Source organism: Anomalospiza imberbis, chromosome 4 (assembly GCF_031753505.1).
Source record: "Anomalospiza imberbis isolate Cuckoo-Finch-1a 21T00152 chromosome 4, ASM3175350v1, whole genome shotgun sequence".
NCBI lineage: Eukaryota > Metazoa > Chordata > Aves > Passeriformes > Viduidae > Anomalospiza > Anomalospiza imberbis.
Window position 1 is genome coordinate 44,257,942 of NC_089684.1, and position 21,329 is coordinate 44,279,270.

General features: G+C 53.4%; 2 protein-coding genes across 6 annotated transcripts in view; one reads left to right on the forward strand and one right to left on the reverse strand.

Annotated features, from left to right (window-relative positions):
• Window positions 1-7,344, forward strand: part of ADAMTS3 (ADAM metallopeptidase with thrombospondin type 1 motif 3) — a 57,214-nt gene extending 49,870 nt beyond the window's left edge. Inside the window, exons 15-22 of the mRNA XM_068188188.1 lie at window positions 88-211; window positions 1,719-1,799; window positions 2,519-2,682; window positions 2,795-2,960; window positions 3,382-3,514; window positions 3,919-4,126; window positions 4,248-4,365; window positions 5,947-7,344. Coding sequence (XP_068044289.1) covers window positions 88-211; window positions 1,719-1,799; window positions 2,519-2,682; window positions 2,795-2,960; window positions 3,382-3,514; window positions 3,919-4,126; window positions 4,248-4,365; window positions 5,947-6,515 — 1,563 coding nt within the window. The 3' untranslated portion in view covers window positions 6,516-7,344. The remainder of the gene's footprint in view (window positions 1-87; window positions 212-1,718; window positions 1,800-2,518; window positions 2,683-2,794; window positions 2,961-3,381; window positions 3,515-3,918; window positions 4,127-4,247; window positions 4,366-5,946) is intronic.
• Window positions 7,345-15,037: 7,693 nt separating this feature from the next.
• SLC4A4 (solute carrier family 4 member 4) overlaps window positions 15,038-21,329 on the reverse strand; it is a 145,973-nt gene continuing 139,681 nt past the window's right edge. For all 5 annotated transcript variants that reach the window (XM_068188167.1, XM_068188168.1, XM_068188170.1 and 2 more), the window contains 3 exons: window positions 19,049-19,145; window positions 17,143-17,222; window positions 15,038-16,219 (listed from right to left, as the gene is read on the reverse strand). In XM_068188167.1, the coding sequence (XP_068044268.1) occupies window positions 17,179-17,222; window positions 19,049-19,145 (141 nt within the window). In that variant the 3' untranslated portion in view covers window positions 15,038-16,219; window positions 17,143-17,178. The remainder of the gene's footprint in view (window positions 16,220-17,142; window positions 17,223-19,048; window positions 19,146-21,329) is intronic.

Genomic DNA, 21,329 nt, shown 5'->3' on the forward strand with positions numbered 1-21,329 from the left:
CTTCTCTGGGCAACCTGTGCCAGGGTCTCGGCACCGTTAGAGGAAAGAATCCACTCCTAATATCCAGTCTTGCCCTTTTTTCTGCAGAAAGTGGGCTGTGACAAGGAAATTGGCTCCAACAAGGCTGAGGACCAGTGTGGGGTCTGCGGCGGGGATGACTCCCACTGCCGGACGGTGAAGGGGACCTACACCCGCACTCCCAAAAAGCTCGGTAGGAGCTGCCTACAGCTGGCTGGAACTCCTGCTGCCTCTGGGGTTTGTGTGACACTCACAGACACGAGATAATGCCATAATCATTCAAACCTTGGGAATAATGGATGTAGCACCATCCCATGAGGCCCGTCTCTGAGCCTATTCAATACAGGCTGCTGTCCATCAGCCTCTGATTGTGGATGGATATGGAAGTGATGGAGGTGTTCAGGGAATGCTGATAGATTTTCCTTAGCCTGGGTAACCTGGTCATTAAGAAGGCTAATAGACCTCTTTCTACAGGGAAACATGTAAGCAAGAGGTGCTCAAAAAGAATTCAAGTCTCTAGAAAACAATTTCTGCAAGTACCCAACCTAAAATCCTGCCCGGATTGTCTGACGTCCATGGAGTGGTTGTCTTGCCCAGATGTGTCCAAATCTGCTGTAAATGTATTTGTCTATGATGTAATTTATATCTTTCGCTGGTAAAGAGCATCTGGGTGACACCCAATCAGTGGAATGACCAGACTCGGCTCTCAGGACATTAATTCCAGGTGTTCTGTTTAAGGGAAGACCAGAGGAGCCTTTCCCTTACCCAGAGGAGCTCACAGTGTTTCCCTTTCTGGGACAAAGGAGGCTCAAAACATTCTGGGTAAGTGCAACGGCTTGCAGGGAGAGAGGCATCCATAGGAATGGGAGTTCCTATCTTCCTGTAGACACAGACAGGTAATGCCAAACCAGGCAAAATCTGATGTTTCCTGTGCTCTAAATGTGATGGAGGAAAAGACTGGAAATGCTGTTGGGTACAGGCACTGCTCAGCCGGGACTCTGATCTTCCCTGTTCCTGGCTCTTCTCTTCCTTCACTTGAATTTTCTCAGGAGCTGTGTGTGTCAGGGGCAGGACAGAGTGCCAATACATCCAGTAGTCCCAGAATCCAGTGATTTTGTTTAATTAAATCTGCAGTTGTTAAAAAGAAAATAACAGGACTATGAAAATGCCATGCACTTAGAGAACTTAGTGGGCTCTTGATTAAATCTTGATCTGTGACCCATTCCTAGAAGGGATTCTAGTCTTCCTAATGGCAGTGCTTCCTTGATTTTACACCAGTTACCTGTGATTTGCACTGGTAAATAACTGAAATTGAAACTAAGAACACTTTTCTTTGGGAACAACTTTCTGCTTTCACTGCAGACATGACCATCTGGAAGGGCAGTCGGTAAGTTCCATTCCAACAACCTGGCTGAGGACTGATTTGGGAAAGGAGTGAGAAAGACTTGTGCTTGTGTCCTCGTGTGCTGAGGAACACGGGAAACATCTCTGTGCCTGAATTATTGATAGTTCCTGCTTGGAGCAGCACGGCCATAAATACTAAACTGATCCCAGGTGGAAAGTGGCAAATCCACCTGTAACTGGTGTCCCTTGGATGCCCTCTCCTGCAAGCAGAACTGGGCGTGCCCTGCGCTCCTGACCATGGCTGTTCCTTTCTCTTTCCCTCCCTGCTGCCTCCACTGACCCTGCACGTGCCAAAGGGTACCTTAAGATGTTTGATATCCCTCCCGGGGCTCGACATGTGTTTATCCAAGAAGACGAGGCCTCTCCTCACTTTCTTGGTAAGTGTTTTTCTGCTCAAGTTTGGTATGAGGCTTGAGAAGAAGCACGGGGTACTCATGCCAGAGAATCTGAGGGATGAGAGGATCCAGTGAAGGGGTTGGGTAAATGTGGGCTTTCCAAATTGCCTGGTCAGGGCTTAGTCCTGCAGTCCTACAGCTCAGCAAACAAACATCTCCTCATGTGAATTCTCCAAAATATTAAACTGACACAAATTTGCCTGTGTACTAACCAAGGATTGTGATGATTCACATGAAAGTGGGAACTGCCAGGATTAATCTAATTCATTATCTTTTTAATTATTCCTATGGTGCATTGCAAAAAGCTGAACAGAAGAGCAGTGGGTGTTGGAACTGAATGATCTTTAAGGTCCCTTCCAATCCAAACCATTCTGTGATTCCAGCTCTTAATGAATTGACTTCTAATTGAAGCATCATCATCGTCATCATCATAGTCTCTGCTGTACCTGGCTCTTGAGATGGGCTGTGGAAGCCCAAACCCAGGCAGTTCCACAAGGCTGCTATTCCTCAGCTCTTCACTTACAGATTTTAGCATCACTTATGAATTTTAGCATCTGGGACACACCTGTATGCATAGAGTAAAGTAAAATGTGATGAAAATCTGTTATTTTCATAATCTGATGGAAATACCCCTCCTCGTGCCACCCCGATTGCTGCCAGTGCGGGGGAGGCACGACAGGCTCTGCTCTCACTCCTCCCAGCAATCAAGAACCAGGCTACAGGACACTATATCCTGAATGGGAAAGGGGAGGAGGCCAGATCCCGATCCTTCATCGATCTGGGCGTGCAGTGGGAGTACAGCATCGAGGACAACACGGAAACGCTGCACACGGACGGGCCCCTGCATGATGCCGTGGTGGTGCTGGTGGGTGACGTGCTGAGCTCAGCCTTAGGGAATATCCCAGAGCCAGACTTTGGTGTCTGTACTTAGCAGAGGAATCAGTACCAGTGCTGGGTTTGTGTTTGCTTATTCATAGATCATTCCTCGGGAGAACGACACCAGATCCAGCCTGACCTACAGATACATCATCCACGAGGATTCGGTGCCAACCATCCACAGCAACAACGTGCTGCGGGAGGACACGGACACCTTCGAGTGGGCCTTGAAGAGCTGGTCCCAGTGCTCCAAACCCTGCGGTGGAGGTAAGCCAGGGATGAGGCACCTGTAACAAGGGACAAATTGCCAAACAAATGGGGGAAGGGAATGATTTAGATTCTTGGCTTCCCTTTTTTAACAGTGGTTTGTTATTTTAGGGCTCAGGCTTAAAATACCTGAAGTGCTTGACTGTTCCCAGGTGTCACACTTCCAGTCTAGGAAGAAAAGGGCTTCTTTCGGTGTTTAAATTCAGACCCCAAAGCTACTTTGGATGCCCAAACTCAGGCATTGATGCTCCTGAGCATTCCCTGTACTCATGGTCTGTCCATGGCTCTTAAGCAAATAATGGGGAATGCAAATACCAAAATACCTGTCTTGTAAACCCATTTACTAGGCCAGAAAACCCTATTTAAGCCAAACATTCTAACAAGGACCTGATTCTTCTGATTCCTCTGACATGTTTCCCAGGGTTCCAGTACACCAAGTACGGGTGCCGCAGGAAGAGTGACAACAAGATGGTTCATCGAAGCTTCTGCGAAGGCAGCAAAAAGCCAAAGCCCATCCGTAGGATGTGCAACCTGCAGGAGTGCACAGAGCCCCTGTGAGTGCAGCTGGGCACGGAGAGCAGGGATTCCTCCTTTGGACAGGGTAGCCACAGCCAGATTGGTTGGGATGAATTTGAGGGCATGCTGACAGCTTTCCAGCCTGCAGTTCCTGAATATGGAGTTTCTACCTGTATAAGCATGGATAGTAATCTGATTGGGTGGTTGTAATATATATATATATATATATATATATATATATATATATATATATATATATATATATATATATAAAATCATGGAATAGATTGGGTTGGGAGGCACCTTAAAGCTCATCTCTTTCCAGCCCCCTGCCATGGGAAGGGAGTTTTTCCACTAGATGAGCTTGCTCCAGGGATGAGGCAGCCACAGCAGGATGAAAAGGTTAACAGTTGACAGTGTCTGATTCCATTTCCCTTCCCAGCTGGGCAGCAGATGAGTGGGAACACTGCACCAAAACATGTGGGAATTCTGGCTACCAGCTACGCACGGTGCGCTGCATCCAGCCTCTTGCAGACGGCACCAACCGCTCCGTCCACGCCAAGTTCTGCAGCGGGGATCGCCCCGAGAGCCGGCGTTCCTGCAACCGGGTGCCGTGCCCCGCGCCGTGGAAAGCTGGGCCCTGGTCCCAGGTGGGCAGCGGAGGGTTGGGGGCAGCACCAGTCTGTCCCAGAAGCCATGGCTGGCACATGGGAATTTCTGCCAAGTTCTGTGACACAGGATGCCCTGACCTGTGTCCTCTGTGTCCGACAGTGCTCAGTGACCTGCGGGGAGGGGACGGAGAGCCGGCAGGTGCTGTGCCGTGCTGGGGATCGGTGCGAGGGGGAACGGCCGGAATCCGTGAGGGCTTGTAAACTCGCTCCCTGTGATGGTAAGAGAATGGCAGGAATGGCTGCAGTGGGAGGGGGGCATGATTCCTCCCTGGAGAGCACCGTGCTGGCAGAGGGGTCACACACAGAGTGCAGCTTTTCTCTTGTGTTCAGTCCAGCAGTCTCAGGATGTCACAGCTCCCCACACCAGGGTCTGTCCTGTGCATGTGCTCAAACAGGGTTTAACCACATTGGCCCAAGTCGTGTTGGCACAGACTGGGGCCGGAGGTGAAGGTCAATCCAAAACAAACCCTGCTTGACCTCTAAATCCCAGGGTAAGTTCTGCAAGCTGCCAAGTGAGGGAATAAAAATACATAAACATGGAACCAAGAGCATTAATGAGGTTCCTGGGAATCCATTACATTGTTTCCATAGAATTTTAAACAGGTTTTGAAGCTTTTTATGACAACAATGGATTTCTTCCTTTGGATTATTCACTCTTTAAGATTTGGGGTTTATTGGGGTTTTAACTCCCTCATGGTGGCCCTGACACTGTTCAGGAGCTGATAGGAAAAGCAGTCGGAGCTCCTGGCAGGTGCAGGTGTTTTCCCCAAGACTGGACAGCTGGGATCTGCTTTGGGTCCTTATGGAACCTGCTGGAAGTAGAGAAGCATAACCCCAAATCTCCACACTGTGGGTGGAGTCGTGGAGTCTAAACCAGCACAAATGGATACTCCAAAATGAGCCATGAGAGGACAGGACCAAATAAGGGCCACTGTCACTATGGTAAGGCAAAAGGAATTGTACCTATAGCCCAGAATTCCATGCTGAGGCTGGAATACCCTCACAGTGCTGCATGGAGCGCAGGTATTCCCATGCAGAGCTGCTGTTTTTACACCAGGTTTGTCAGGAGCCAGTAAGGGTTCTGAGGAAGCTCAGCAGGATCAGGACAAGGACATGTCTATATTCCATAGAATCTGCTATTTATAAGCCTCATCCCCCAGCTCCACTGGTGTCCTTGTGGGGTATTTTACTGAGTTCCTTGAAACTGAGCTGATTTTCACCCCGCCTGAGCTCAGGCTCCAGTTGGTATTTTAAAGCAGGAGAAGGCAGTGGCTGGATGCACTTCCGGCCCATGGTGAGGTAGCTCCTGTGCCCAGGTGAGGAAGTCTTTCCCTGCAGAAAGCTGATTTTGGTTCAAAGCTTCCAGAAGAGCCTCTGGAAGTTCTTTTTCCTGAGGAAAGGGATGCAGATCCCTGCCTTCAGGGCACCTCAGGTGTGACCCACTGTTACAGCTTTCCATCAGTTCTGCAGGTCCATTTGGTCCCTGAAAAACACCAAAGTTAATATGAACAAAACTTCATCTGACTCTAACTTTTTATTTTAAGGCCTCTCCGAGGGCTATTGCTTGGGATTTAATTTCTGGGAGGTATGACTGCCTTGGCTTTAATGCTGCTGATGGATGATGTCCTCTCAGGCTGTAAGGGAAGGGATTTGGGGTGGGTAGGAATACCCAGTGTGTGAGGGAGCTCTGGGAGGTTGGCACTGGGAATTGCTGTCTGTGCTACTCTAAAAACACAATGTGCTGACTTTTCCCAAGTGCCCATCAGTGGGTTCCCATCCCCGGGACATTTGTTTTACAGATGAGCCCTGCCTGGGAGACAAATCCATCTTCTGCCAGATGGAAGTGCTGGCCCGATACTGCTCCATCCCTGGCTACCACAAGCTGTGCTGCGAGTCCTGCAGCCGGCGAAGCAGCAGCTTCCCACCACCCGGAGGGGCTGGGACCGAGGGAGATGCAGCACTGGATCTGGGCAAGCTGCCGAGGGCTCCGACGGTGCCCACGCCTGCGGTGCCCGCCCAGGCTCAGCTCCTGCCTGGGAGCAGCTCTCCAAGCCGGCTGCCTTTTGAAGCACAGCAGGCTGAGCGGCGCATCCCGCCATCCAGCCCCGAGCCCAAAGGTGCCAGCATTCCGCACTGGAGAGCTCCTGTGGCTGGGAAGACTTCACGGCTGTTGGCTTTCCTGCACCAGTTCCCTGCCAACAGCAGCAGCCTCAGCTCTGGTAGTGCCCTGGCACTGGCTACAGCTCTGCCTCTGGTGCCAGCAGAGAACATGGCAGCGGGGGCTCCTGCGCCAGCCAGGACCTCCGGGAAGGGTGAGGGGCGCACAGGGAAGCGATGGCCTCTGAGGGCTGCCCCTGTGGAACGATGAGCAGGAAGGCTTGTGCAGGACAGCCATGGAAAGGGGCTGTTTGGCACTCTGTGGGTGACTCCCTGACCTCTGGACACTGCGGAGCGCGCTGCATGCCCCGGGCAGGGCACTGCAGGGCACCGGTCGTCCCATGTAAATACAAAGGACAAGAAGTGCTGGTTCACTTTCTGGTGCTCCCGGCCTCCTCCCACCCCTCATTCCCTGGCCAGCTGGGACATGCAGAGGAAACACTAAAGGAACCCTCCTGGCAGTGAGTGGGAGTCACTGAGGGCTCCGTCCAGCTCTGGGCCCAAAAGTTAGCCCTAACCTCAGCAGCCCTGTGGCTTTGGGCTCTGAACACCCCCACTGTAGGAAATGCCCCACTGCAGGCAGGACCAGGCATGGACACTCAGTGAAACACTTGCCACAGACCGAATGAACCCTCAGGACTCGTGTTTCCCTGGAAACAGACGAGCACCATTGCAACTGTTGGGTAAATGCAGGAAATCAGCATTATTGTAAGAGTTTTGTGCTGTCCCACAACTGTTTACCTGTATTGTTCCAGTGCCAGGTGCTGGCCATCAAGTTCTGCCCTGTGAGCATTCCAAGGGCCGGTGTTTAAAGCAGTTTCAAGGTGGATTTCAAGGTGTGAGAGATATTTATATTTCCGGCGTGGATCAACTCCAACCCTTGCCGCCCACGGCGCATCCGACTGCAATAATTAATTTATGTCCATCCCCACCTTGTCCCAGCCCAGCCGGCCGCGCTCCTTCCAGCACGGCGCTGTAAAGTACTTGTGTATAGGAGTGAGAGCTACAGATATTTATTAAAAGTGGGTTTCTTGACAGTACTTTGTGTACTAAATATTTACACTGAGGGCAGGTGACTCTTCCTTTTGCCGAGATCAAATCAGGAGATGGAATTAGATGCTGTGTCATATGGATATCGAAGCTGCTCAACTGCTGTAGAGAAATTGTTGATCTTATTCTTTAAGAAAAGGTTTTTTATCACAGGTCTCGCTCATTTCTCAGTGGTCGTCAAAGTTTCATGTGCAATTGCTGCTCCCCTGTAAGAAGTCCCCAGGATGGAGCCATTGAATGCTGTGAGGGCATGGGGACCCCAAAGATACAATTCTGGCAACATCCTGGCGGCCCTGTGGGGTCCCTGGGGGGAAATAAGGGTGACACTGGCCATTAGCAGAGGTTTGAGACGTGACAATAAAACAAACCTTGGACATCCCGAGGCTTTCCCTGCTCTGACTCACGTGGCAGCATCTGGCTTTGGCATTTTTAAGTTTTCTCTTTTTCAGTCATTTCCATCCCGGGCAGGACCTTCCCCGACTGGAAGTAAAGATTAAATACTTTAACGGGATTTTTAAAAACAGAAGCTTTGCCATTGGAGAGCGTGATGTGCAGAGAAATGGAGGGAGAGGAAGGAGAGCATCAGATTGCACCTGGCAGCTGTCAGATGAGCTGCACCTTATAGGTGGCAGGGAAAAAGTCGCTGTTCGAAACTCCCTAAGTTCCGAAGGCACGAAGGGCGGGAAACGCTGAAGGCAGAGCGGGGACCAGCCCGTGCTTGGGCCCAGGGCACGGTCAGTGCCACCGGCTAGGCCAGGTGTGCTCGTGGGGCCACCCGAGGGCGGGCACGTGGAGCGACAGACAGGCGGCCGCTCTGCCTGCCGGAACATCGCGGGCACCCGGGAAACACCGCTGCCGCCGTTCTCCCGGGCCCCGGCACAGCCCCGGCTCCCCGCATGCAGAGCGGGACCGTGCCCGGATCCCCGGCGGAGGCGGGGGCTCGCAGAGCGCCGAGCGAGGTCCCGAGCGATGGCCCCGGGACCGCGGTGCGGGGGGGCGGGGCCAAGAGCGGCGGGGACACGGGGGCGGGGCCGCCACAGGTGTGGGGACCGGAGCCACGGAGCGCGAGCACGGGGCGCTGCGGCGGGGCCGCGACCGGGGCCGGGGTGGGCGGCCGAGCGCCGCTGGGGTCTGCCGGCGGGTCGCGGGCGGTGCCGCCTCTCGCCCGTCGGGCGGATCGAGGCGCCATCGGGACCGGGACCGGTACCGGGCCCGGGCTGGCGGCGGGCGGGCGCTGCCGGGTGCGGGATCGCGGCGGTTCCCGGCGCGGGCGCGGAGCCGCCGTGTGGGCCCGGGACCCGCAGGGCGCCCTCTGCCGGACACGGAGCGCGGCGCGAGCGCGGCGCCCCCGCGTGGCCGCGGGACAGCGGGGCGGGGGCGGGGCCCCGGGGGGCGGGGCCGGCACAGGCGTGAGCGGGGCGGGGCCACGGAGCGCGGGACAGCGGGCCCGGCACAGGTGCGCGGGGCTCCAGGGCGCCTGCGCGGGGCGGGGCCGAGGGCGTTTAAACCCCGGAAGCCGCCGCAGGCGCCATTTTCCGGCCGGCGCTTGGAGGTGCCGGCTGCGGCCGGTGCGGGGTCCCCAGGCGGGGCCCGGGTGAGGTTCTCTCTATCCCTCTTTTCTCCTCCTCCTAGCCCTTACTCCTCTCCTCCCCAGTTCCCCATTCCCTCCTCTGCCTGCCCCTCTGTGCACCTCGACCCCCCAGTCCTCCTTTCCTTTCCTGTCCTTTCCTTTCCGTCCCGTCCCGTCCCGTCCCGTCCCGTCCCGTCCCGTCCCCTTTCTTGTCCTTTCCCCTTCTCTCGCTGTTCTCCAGTCCGACCCCTCTCTAATCCCCCTCCACCTCTCTCCTTCACAGCCAGGCTCCCCCTGTACCCCGCTGCTCCCCTACAAACCCTGACTCCTGCCTCTGTTCTTCCTTCTCGTTCTCCCTCCATCCTCCCTGCCCATCCCGACCCTGCTTCCCCTTACCTTCCCCTCCTGCTCCCCTGTGCCCCCTCTTCCCCTCCAGCTCTCCTTTATCCCCCTTATTCCCGCTATCTCTCCCTTATCTTGCCTCTCTCTCCTTTATCCCCCTCTCTCTCTTTGATTCCCCCATCTCTCTCCCATATCCCCCTCTCTCTCTCCTTTATCGCCCTATCTCTCACTTATCTCCCTTATCTCCCTGTCCCTCTCCCTTATCTATCTCTCCCTTGTCCCCCATTTCTGCCCCCTCTTCCCCTCCCTGTCCCCCTTATCCCCCTTATTCCCGATATCTCTCCCTTATCCCCCTGTCTCTCTCCCTTATCTCCCTTCTCTGTCTCTCCCTTGTCCCCCCTCTCTGTCCCCTGTTCCCCCTTCCTTGTGTCCCCGCAGCCGCGGGGTTCGGGGCGCCGCATAATAAAGCCCCGAGGGCCGGAGGCGGCGCCCCTGGCTCGGTTCAAAAGGGCCGGGATCCGCTCTGCGGTCCCCCCTTGCAGATGCCAACACTGCCCTACACTGCCGGGCTCCGGCTGTCCCTGCATCACACGGGGGCCAGGGCGGGCCCCTCCTCAGGAGGGGTCCTGGGCTGGGCTGGGTTAGCGGGGGCTGGGGGAGCGGGGCTTTGGGACGGGCCCCCTCATTAGGAGGGGGTCCGGGGGGTTGGGAGGGTGGGGTGGGGGAGGTGGGAGGGAGGGCGGGAGGGCCCCCTCCGGAGGAGGGGGTCCCGGGGAGGGGGTTGGGGCGGGCCCCCTCCGGAGGGGGGGGTCCGGGGTGGGAGGGGCTGGGGGGTCCGCCCCCCTTAGCCCCTCCCAGCCCGGACCCTCCCCTCCGGACGGGGTCTGCCCCGGCCCCCTCCGCGGGACCCCCTCCTCCGGACAGGGGCCCCCCGGGGAGGGGGAGGGGGCGGGTGGGAGGGGCAGCAGAGGGGGTCACGTCACTCTGAACCGTAATTACACAATTGTGTCAAACGACAGCAGCCTGCCTCCTTCCTGCCCCCACCCCCTCGGGGGCCCCTGTCCGGAGGAGGGGGTCCCGCGGAGGGGGCCGGGGCAGACCCCGTCCGGAGGGGCGGGTCCGGGCTGGGAGGGGCTAAGGGGGGCGGACCCCCCCAGCCCCTCCCACCCCGGACGCCCCCCTCCGGAGGGGGCCCGCCCCCCGCCCCTCCCCAGGACCCCCTCCTCCGGAGGGGGCCCTCCCGCCCTCCTTCCCACCTCCCCCACCCCGCCCTCCCCACCCCCCGGACCCCCTCCTAATGAGGGGGCCCGTCCCAAAGCCCCGCTCCCCCAGCCCCCGCTAACCCAGCCCAGCCCAGGACCCCTCCTGAGGAGGGGCCCGCCCTGGCCCCCGTGTGATGCAGGGACAGCCGGAGCCCGGCAGTGTAGGGCAGTGTTGGCATCTGCAAGGGGGGACCGCAGAGCGGATCCCGGCCCTTTTGAACCGAGCCAGGGGCGCCGCCTCCGGCCCTCGGGGCTTTATTATGCGGCGCCCCGAACCCCGCGGCTGCGGGGACACAAGGAAGGGGGAACAGGGGACAGAGAGGGGGGACAAGGGAGAGACAGAGAAGGGAGATAAGGGAGAGAGACAGGGGGATAAGGGAGAGATATCGGGAATAAGGGGGATAAGGGGGACAGGGAGGGGAAGAGGGGACAGAAATGGGGGACAAGGGAGAGACAGATAAGGGAGACAGGGACATAAGGGAGAGATAGGGGGATATGAGAGAGAGATGGGGGAATCAAAGAGAGAGAGGGGGATAAGGGAGAGATAGCGGGAATAAGGGGGATAAAGGAGACAGGGAGGGGAAGAGGGGGCACAGGGGAGCAGGAGGGGAAGGTAAGGGCAGGCCGGGATGGGCAGGGAGGATGGAGGGAGAACGAGAAGAACAGAGGCAGGAGTCAGGGTTTGCAGGGGAGCAGCGGGGTACAGGGGGAGGGAGGTGTGGGGAGGAGAGCTGGAGGGGTATTAGAGAGGGGTCGGACTGGAGAACAGCGAGAGGAGGGGAACGGACGGGACGGGAAAGGGAAAGAAAGGGAAGGAGAGGAGAGAGGAGAGAGGAGAGGGGAGGAGAGGAGAGGAGAAAGGACAGGAGAGGAAAGGAAAGGAGGACTGGGGGGTCGAGGTGCATAGAGGAGCAGGCAGAGGAGGGAATGGGGACCTGGGGTGGAGAGGGGTAAGGGGTAGGAGGAGGAGAAAAGAGGGATAGAGAGAACCTCACCCGGGCCCCGCCTGGGGACCCCGCACCGGCCGCAGCCGGCACCTCCAAGCGCCGGACGGAAAATGGCGCCTGCGGCGGTTTCCGGGGTTTAAACGCCCTCGGCCCCGCCCCGCGCAGGCGCCCTGGAGCCCCGCGCACCTGTGCCGGGCCCGCTGTCCCGCGCTCCGTGGCCCCGCCCCGCTCACGCCTGTGCCGGCCCCGCCCCCGGGGCCCCGCCCCCGCCCCGCTGTCCCGCGGCCACGCGGGGGCGCCGCGCTCGCGCCGCGCTCCGTGTCCGGCAGAGGGCGCCCTGCGGGTCCCGGGCCCACACGGCGGCTCCGCGCCCGCGCCGAGAACCGCCGCGATCCCGCACCCGGCAGCGCCCGCCCGCCGCCAGCCCGGGCCCGGTACCGGTCCCGGTCCCGGTCCCGATGGCGCCTCGATCCGCCCGACGGGCGAGAGGCGGCACCGCCCGCGACCCGCCGGCAGACCCCAGCGGCGCTCGGCCGCCCACCCTGGACCCGGTCGCGGCCCCGCCGCAGCGCCCCGTGCATGGTGCGGTCCCCACGGCAGGCCCCCGACAGGGCCGGCCCCGAGCCCCGGAGCGCGCTCTCGTCCCTCGACTTCCCCTTCCACGCCCCCGAGGCCACTGCGCCGCCGGGGCCGAGCATCGCGCGGCTCTCCTTCCCCCCCAGGGCCGCAGCCCCGTGGGGCTCTCGCCCGTGCCGCCCCTGTGGAACCAGCGGGGCTGGATGGCCGTGAGCGGGAGGATCCGCTCCGGGTCTCCACCAGGACTTTCCTCTCCATGCTGTCCACCGGGTGCATTTTTCCCATGCCCATTGCCTGCTTCGTGAAATAGGTGAGACCGGTAAGATCGCTGGGCTCATCTACGTCCCCGGTCCCCAGGGAGCTGCCCACTCTACCAAGAGTACTTGCTCCAAAGTTCCCAGAGGCACCAGAGCTGACCAACAAGGAGCTGAGTGGCAAGGAGGTGGCTCTCCATGCCACCAGGTGAGTGGTATTGCCTTTGTGCAGGTTACAATCCCAGAATAAAACCATTTGGATAGGAAACGACCCCTGAGATTGATCCCGGTCAGTTCCTGACCCTTCCTTCTGCCTTTGGTTTGGTGATTGAGGAGATGATCTTAGTTCCCTCAGGGGTACCAATCCCAGGGGCTGCGCAGATCCCAAAAGCAGCCTGCAGCCCAGCACTCCCCCAAGGTGCCTTCACCTCCGAGCGCTGCCCTCTGGACAGGCCTCGGGTGAGCTGAGAGCTGGGAGAGGTGTGCAAGGAGGGATCCAAGGGCCCAGAGGGCAGTGGCCGGTGCAGTGGGGGTCCAGTGGGCACACAGGCATGTGCACTCATAACGCTGCTGGAGCCAGAGAGGCTCCGATGGCTGCTGTTTCCCTACGTCCTCCAATGGTTATTCCTGGCCAAGGAACACGTTCAGAAAGCAAATTTGATCATGGCAAGTTTCAGCCCAGAAACCAGAGGTTTTAAGGAGAAGCCCAGGCACAGTGGCCTGCCTCATCCTCACTGTGCGCAGGTGACAGCAGTTGGACAGAGATGCTGTGCCATCCCCAGACCTTCTGGCCACTCTCCAGATCCAACTGCTCCCCCAGGTATCCCAACATATGCTTCAGTGGGTCCAACACTAGGGTGTCAGGGAGCCCCTTTTATCACCAAACTGATTCTGGGATCTCGATTCATTCAGACAATACTTGGCACATAAGGAGGGAAAACAGATGCAAACTCTCCCATAAATGCATAAAGTTACTTTATTTTCAGTATACATTTATTTAATTTTGAAAAATATAAATGCTAAAATATCTCATCATCATCATCTTTTGATTCCATAAAAGTCACAATAGAAAGCTTCATAAAACTGTAAAATACTATAATGTTATAAGGAATTTCATTTTTTATATTACTGGAAAAAAAATCACTTTAATATGTTTGAAATGTTTTCTGTTTTTTTCCTTTTAGTTCCACCATCTGATCCACTTCATTTCATCCTAAGTCCTTGTTCTCTCCTCCAAAGAAAACACGGACTTACAAGAATTAAGAATAAAAGTATCTGAAAGTGCGACTCGATTCAAATACAGATACAAAGGTGCATCAGCCCCGGGAGGGGGCAGCGCAGGCCAGCGGCCACGGCGCTGGCACAGAACTGGCTGTGGCCAGTGGCCGTCGCGCGTCCCGCCGTGAGCTGGGACCTCGCATTTGCTGGGGGAAGGTAATTTTTGACGGCTGCCTCTGATCTTGGAGGGCTTTGGGTCAGTCTTCACACTTATTCCCTGAAGTGCCCACCCAGGCTTTTCCGACAAAATACCTAATTTGGATTGAAAGGACGTCCTAGTTATTCTCAAAGGCATGCTGCGCACAGAGAACCTTTCCCTGTCATGCTGCAGGCTCTTCCCTGCCGCCAGAGGTGGCTGTTTCTTATGGAAAGCTGCAGAACCCTTTGTCCTGTCGGCAGCGCTGCCCTCAGCACAACACAAAAAACACAACACAGAGAGAAAGATCTAGAACAGCAGTCAGGACACTTCAAGTGTATTTAACACGGTTCAGAAGCGAAGACCTCATTTTTGGGGAGACAGGTCACCAGGCACCAGCAGGTGGAAGCTGTGCCCAAGGAACTGACCGGGACAGCCCCTGCAATCCACCTGATGGCACCTCTCCTCTGGGATTGCTACACATCCACGGTCTGGGCAGGATGTGCAGCAATCCCACAGGCAGCTCCTGTGTACTCCACAGGCAACACTCCAGCCTGTGTCCCCACTGGGTGCCAGGACTGGTGTTCACCACGGGACGGAGGGCATTGGCTAAAGCTGGCATCACACTTCCCAAGTTACCTGTCCTCCAGCAGCAGAAGGGATCCCAGAGCTGCTCCTCTTCAGGCCTTTCCCAAGTCTCCTCAGAATTTTCAGAGCAGGTTTCAGCCAGGTTCCTGGGATACCCAACACAGATTTCATGGAAACTGAAGGGGAGACCACTCAAGAGCAAGCAGGGGCTGTACGGAGGTGGTGGCTCCTGTGTGGGAGCAGATGCTAAAATTTGGCATTTAAGGTCTCAGCACCATCAGAAAATCCTCTTCACTTCACCAACCCAGACTTTGGTTTCACAAGGACCAAGTGGCAGCATGTGCCATCCTCTGTGCTGGGATTGTCTCCATCAGGGAATTCACCTCAAGAGCTGGGGTACTTTTTCTTCTTGTTCTGTTTTTTATTTTTGGACGAAGCTTTCAGTGTGTTCCCCTATGTCCTGGTGAAGTCCAGTTTCCCAAATGTGCCTTTAGATGTACATACCAGTATGAACATGCTACGGAGAGAAAAACCTCTCTCCTGATGTGATGTCCACTCGCTTGATTGCACCCCAAAATCCTGGGATGCCCATGCCTGGCCTGCTTAGTCTTGCTGCATTGCCGGGGGTGGGGCTGAGTAGCCACGGTTTAGGGTAAATTCTGTAGATGATGGTACACAGGGGTGGGATGCAGGAGGGTGCCAATGTTTGTGAATCCAAGTGTCAGGATGAACTTCCCAGCAGGCCACCTTCATCTTCCTCCTTGTCCGCTGTGCCTGAGGCACACCTTGGGTCTTCTCACTGCACACACACACACACACCCCACAATGTTCCAAGAAAATCATGGAGCGATCCCATGTCAGAAATCAACAACAGGGATATAACCAGCCACATATAATCTGTCCATTTAGACTCTTCTAAGATCACAACAGATTTAAGTCTCTTTGACAGCAGGGATTGCTCATTAAAAACTCCAAAAACCAACTTACCCCAAAGAAAAACAGATGCTTTGGAGTAGAAGGTGTTAATTGAACTGATCCAGCCCTATGCCACATCCTGGAGATTGTGGTATGATGTCGTGGGTTTGTTTTTTTTAAAAATCACATTATATATGGTACAATACATTTTTACAGAAAGCCTGGCATCTAGAAATAAGAGGTAGAACTACTCATAACTATATGTTTCCTGCTGCAGGAAAAAAATTCATTTTTCTTTACAGTAATTAAAAAAAGGTTAAAAAAATTGTCAAAAAAAAAAAGTCGTAGGTTAGGCCCCCATAATTTAAACAAAATAATCTAGGAAAATAACACTCTTCCATGTACCTGATGGATTAAGTCCATTAAAGTGTTTCTTTAAAAAAAATTGCATAGGAAAGGGACATTTCCAAACATGCTACAGCGATGGCAATGGTCTGTCTCTGCCGGGAGTGAAGTACCTTCTCTTTTATCTACAGGTGAGAGCACGTGAGGGTTAGCAGCACGTTCCAGCATCTCGGAGCAGCGGGAGCAGACATGGAATTGGCCTGGAAGTCAGCTCTGTTCTGCCAGACAAACGGCGGCTCACAACAGCCAGTGCCTCTGGCATTCCCACAGGGCTGACGTGAATCCGGAACGCTCCTGCCCTCGCTGCGCTTGGAGCCAAGCAGGAGGCGGTCCGAGTCCTGGGCAGCGCGGCCCGGAGAGACCTGGGGGTGCGGGCAGGGAGGGGCAGCGGGGCAGCTCCATTACCTTCGCCGGTGGGAGCAGGGAGCTTCTTAACATTTGGCTAGTGACAAAATGAATTCATAAAAGATCAGACAGACAGACAAATTACAAGGTAGTTTCTGTTCCCTTGCTCCTCCAGAAATAACCATTGTCTTCAGGCTCAAGTTCTATTCTAATTTGAGGCACAACTTTTACTGGAGTTCGTGGAGGGCTGCAAAGAAGAAGACAGACAAGGTCAGAGTGGCACAAGTGGTGGGCTTTGGGAATACACAGCCGGATTTAAGGTAAGGTCCACACACAGGTAGTATGAATGAGCTGGTCTAAACACTGCTCACAGCAGCAGGCAAACTCACCCAATTTCACTGACTGCAGAGCTCCAAGTGTCCAGCACCAGCACTTGTGCCTCACAGAATCCAAAAATGTTTGGGTTGGAAGGGACCTTAAAGCTCATCCATTGACAGGGGCCACCTTCCACTAGACCAGGTTTCCCCAAGACCCATCCAACTTGGACACTTCCAGGGATGGGGCATGCTGGTGCTTCACCCCAGGCTGTGACAATACCCCTCAACTGCCATTGAAATAATCCAGGCATTGCCACTGGGAAGGATTTCAGTGCCTGTCTAACACCTGTAAGCTCAGACACATCTTTGACATTTCAGAGGAATAAACTTGCCTTGCTCCACAGTCCTGCTGCTGGGAGGCCAAAGCTGGCCCCAAGGGACTGGACTTTTGAGCAATTATTACTTGCTGCAGATTATTATTTATTCTATTTTCCACCACAGATATGGAAAAATGGATTATTTCCCCTTGGCAACAATCCTCTGGGCTCCTCCCAGTAGCTCCACGTCTTTCTCCTGTTCTGATTCCCAAACCAGTCCTCAGTGCAGCAGCCAGGAGGCCAGCAGAGCCTTCAGGTCTCTCACAGGTTGTCCACTCCCCATCCCAAACACTGCCAGAGGCTGGAATAACTACGGAATCAACTTCTTCATGATCACCTTGGAAAGCAGCGGCCCAGTGTAGGGAATGTTCTGCAAGTGTTTTTTTAAGAATTCCCTGTAAGAAATTGGCTGTGTTCTGACAGGGGCAGAGGAGCATTTTTGGGAATCGTTCCAAAGTGCATTTCCGGGTGCTCACCTTGGCATGGCGTGTGATTGAAGGAAGGGAATTGTATCAGCACGATGTGTGGCGTTCAAGGAATGTTGGTGATTTTTCTCCTGGGGGAAGAAAGCCTCGGTGTCACTGCTGCAGCACCCCCCGCGCCTCGAGCACTGCCTCAGCTCCTCCACCCCACACCCATGGGCCAAGCTCTTTTCCTGCTAGCTGCCAGATGGATTTACAGCTTGTTGAGGAAACACTCCATTCCCATCTCTCGTCCGAGGTAAAACCCCTTGGGGTGCGACAGGCCCCGTTCCCCAGGAGTTCCCCCCGTTTCGAGCCTGACACTTACCTGGGGCCTGCCCCCCCTCAGCTACCCCGCGCTGCCCCGTCACACCCCGGGTCCTTGGGAGGAACAGGGTGGCTTCTCTCTCCTGACCCTGTGGGAGCCATGTTCTCTGGGAGTAACAGTGCTGTTCCTGCTCTTGCTGCAGGAAAGCTGATGTTAGTGGTACTATCAGGAATATGCTCTGCATCACAGAGTTACACTCAAGCACAGTCCCACAATGCTGCTGGATTCCAGCTTTTTTTTGTTGTTGTTGTTGTTTTTCCAGTGGCCTGGTGCATTTTAATTTTTATTTTGCATTGTTTTTAATTAAAAAACAGCAAATAAAATACTGGATTATAAAAACGTATAAATACACAGACCAACTACAGTTCAGCCCATGGCTGATTTTCTCTGTTCCATCTCCAGGGGCATCCCAAGAATCAGGTTGATGCCATAACTACCTTTTCCTTAACTATTTTAGCCCTTAAGATGTTGGAAAAAAGGCATCTGATCCTAAAATCCTGAGTAACAATATTTAGGATGCAGTTTGTTTTTAGTATCAGGAATGTACTAAAAACATGGAATGAGGAGGATATGGGATTGCCTGTGGCTGATTTTGGATGATGTGCTGACATCAGCAAAACATTGAGAATATCCAAATAGCCAAGAAGATGCCTCCTTTCCAATGGTTTTATTTTATAATCCCAATGCTTACCATTCCCTGAGGCCTCTATATACTACCAAAAGGAAAGGAACCTGGCTCCCAGCTCTTAAGACCTATGGATAATTTAAGGATCTAAAGATCTGGGGGTTTAGGTCCTGCTCCTAGGAAGCATTAGCCAGGCAGTAGCACTAATTTATTACTTTAGTTAGTACTTCTCCCTTCCCACCTCAGAAGGAAAGGGCATATGACACCCTTATTATGTTAAAAAGTCATCCCAAAGGCAAAAACACCGAGGTCAGCTGTGATTCTTCACTTAAAGGATGAAAATGCAAAGTGGGAATGACTGAAAATAAAGATTAAATTCAACAATTACAGCTATTAACATCAGAAATTAAAACCAAAAAGAAGAGCACAAACCACCTAAGAAGGGAAATATGTTAATGGCCAACTGATCTCTGCCTGTGCAGCTTAATGACACAAATAAATAATTACTCTGTTAAATGCTGATTTTTACAACTGCTTGGCACCTAAGGGAACAAACAGTGACAGGACAGTGCTGCAAATCCAGAAAACCAGGCTCAGTGGAAAAAAAAATAAGTCCCACCATCAGCAGGTTAACACCAAGGGGGAGAGGGAGAGGAGAGGAAGAGAGAGTGGGTGGCCAGGAGACCTGTCAGGAGCTGGAGAAAAGCACTTAAATTGGAGGCACCAGAAGGAACAACATTCATTTTGTAACCAGCAAAGAAAAGAAAAGCTCACAAAAGCAAAATCTGTCATAAAGCAGGGGCCTGGAAGTTAAAAAGGAGAGGGGAAAAAAAAAAGAACAAGAGAATACGTCTGAAGTAAAAGGAAAGATAATTTTTTTAAAAAAAAATCACTCTAAATAGACATAGATATATTTTTGTAGTGCAAGTCAGAGTCAAGCAGGCATGCAAGAGCTTAGTTCTACTCACTGTCAGCAGGTTTGCTATCACTTAGGAAAGGTTCCTGCTCCATGATGTCCATTGGTATTTTAATACTTGGGACTTTTTCTGAGTAGGGGCAGTCAGACTGTGAAAGAAACGTGTAAAAGGTCTTAGAATATTCCCACTGCTCGCTCTCTCATCATCTCCCACACATTAAAATTATCCTTCACATAGTTCTGTAGGAACAGGTAAAAGAAAAAAAAAGGGAAAAGAGAAAAGCATCCTTCAGCTTAGCTGCTTGATGGATTCCACTGGCTCCCCACTGCACCCCACTTCCCTTGATTACCTTCATACTCCAAAAATAATATCAGAAAAGAATCATCTTGTGGAATTGTAAATTGTAATACATCTCCTCCTTTCCCACCCCATCATCTCAAAAGAAGCCATCCCATTCTGCCTGGAGTCGGCTGCAGGAAACAGAGATGGAAAATGCATTTGTGGGCAGACACAGCAGGGCACTGGCTGCTGGAAAAGCTCCTCCAAACCCTTTATCCTGCTGGGATTCTTGTAAAAGTCCTTGGTTGTTCTGAATTGCTCTACAGGGCCCAGATATGACATGGCAGAGGTTCCTTACACTCAGTCTCAGTTACACCTCTGGTTCATCAATTCCAGAGCCCTTGGAAGAATTCTGTAACTGTGGCCCAGCCAGAGAAACAGCAACCATGTCAGGATGGAGCACAGGGAAAAGCCGGGGTCCCCCAGAGTTGGGGCACTGGCAGGATTTTACACCCCACTGCCTTCTATCACCACCTGCTTCTGCTTAATAGGAGGTGCTTGGAATTGTTTTGCTTTTTTAAAAAAATAAAGGGAACTCCTCATAGCCAAGGAAAGGCTGTTACTGCCTAACTTGGCAAAGGCAGGAAGGTGGGATTTGCCAGAAATGTTGGGACATCTTTGTTCCTGAAGAGAACCAGACCCACAACACCAGGGTGGAGGGAGGAGACCTTCTAGTCAGGGCAGGAAAACACTAAGAGGCCAGAGACTGGCTCTCCCTGAATTATTATTTTTAATTTATTTTTTAACAAAACTGATATCCAGTGCCTTATTTCATACTCCAACATCAACATGTTTCCTTAGGACTATTTTTATGAGGCTGAGGGACAAGCATAACTCAAATAAAGCACAAGCAACACCCAGCAATTCCCTTGGCTGAACTAGGATCCATGCATTGCCACCCAGATCCCACAGGATTAACTCTGGGAGTGGATATTTCTGGAAGGGAAAGTGTGAAAATAATCCAGTCAGTAATGCCCAACGCTGTATGTTCAGGAAGCTGGTAAAAGCAAGTGCTGAAAAAAACCAGCAAGAGTTAAGAACCAATATTTTGCATAGAATGTCTTACCCATTAGATTAATTACTATACCTGGAATTCAGGAAAAGCCTGGGAAGAGAGGAAATCTCTTAAAACGTACTGGAGAGAGGGAAGCCATGGCTTGGGATATGCTGCTGGATTCACACCAGTCAGCAGGAGGGGATGGAGTCAAACCTTTGCTGATTACTCAGCAGGGCCTCTTTTACTCTCATCTGGGTTTGCTCAAAGGTGCTAAAGAAAACCCTCGCCCTGGCAACCAGAGGAATGACGGGACAGGGCAGCTTGCTATCTGAACTAAAAGCCAATCCTCCCAGCTGTTTTTCCTGCTGTGCTAAAAGGGGATTCTTTTCCAGCTTCAGGTGACCTTACCTCTCCCTACAGCCCAGGAAAGGCCCTTCTTCATGGACATGAGCAGATGACCAATCTTAGAACTCACCACGGAGTGTAATTAGCACTTCAACATAAATTTAAAGGATTTGAGTTAGACCTGAGCAGGAGAACATTTAAAGGCACCAAGACTACATTTCTTCTTTTTATATACACAGGAGGAAAGAGAACAGTCAAAGGCACATGAGTCTGGTCTAGCTGGGTCACTTTTCACTATTTAGGGCATGCTGCCACCTGAGGTAGGACCAGAGTGTACTGCAGAGGGCACGGATGCTCAGGAAACATGTAGGTGGTGAGTTTTACCAACACAAAGCGTTTTTTTTTCCTGCAATACGACAAATCACATCTATTTTGTGCTTTCCAAAAGAGCCATTACAAAAATATTAAAAAAAAAAAAGAAAAGAAAACCAGTAGGACCAGAGCTGCTGGTGAAAAGCATTCTCCTCCTAAAATGTAAGAGACAACGAAGGGGAGAAAGGCGCAGGAGGGAAGCTGGAGGAGGCAGGGTGATGAAAGGCATTCTAGCAAGGGGCATGACATCTCAGCAGGTGCCTGGTGCTCTTGGAAAGT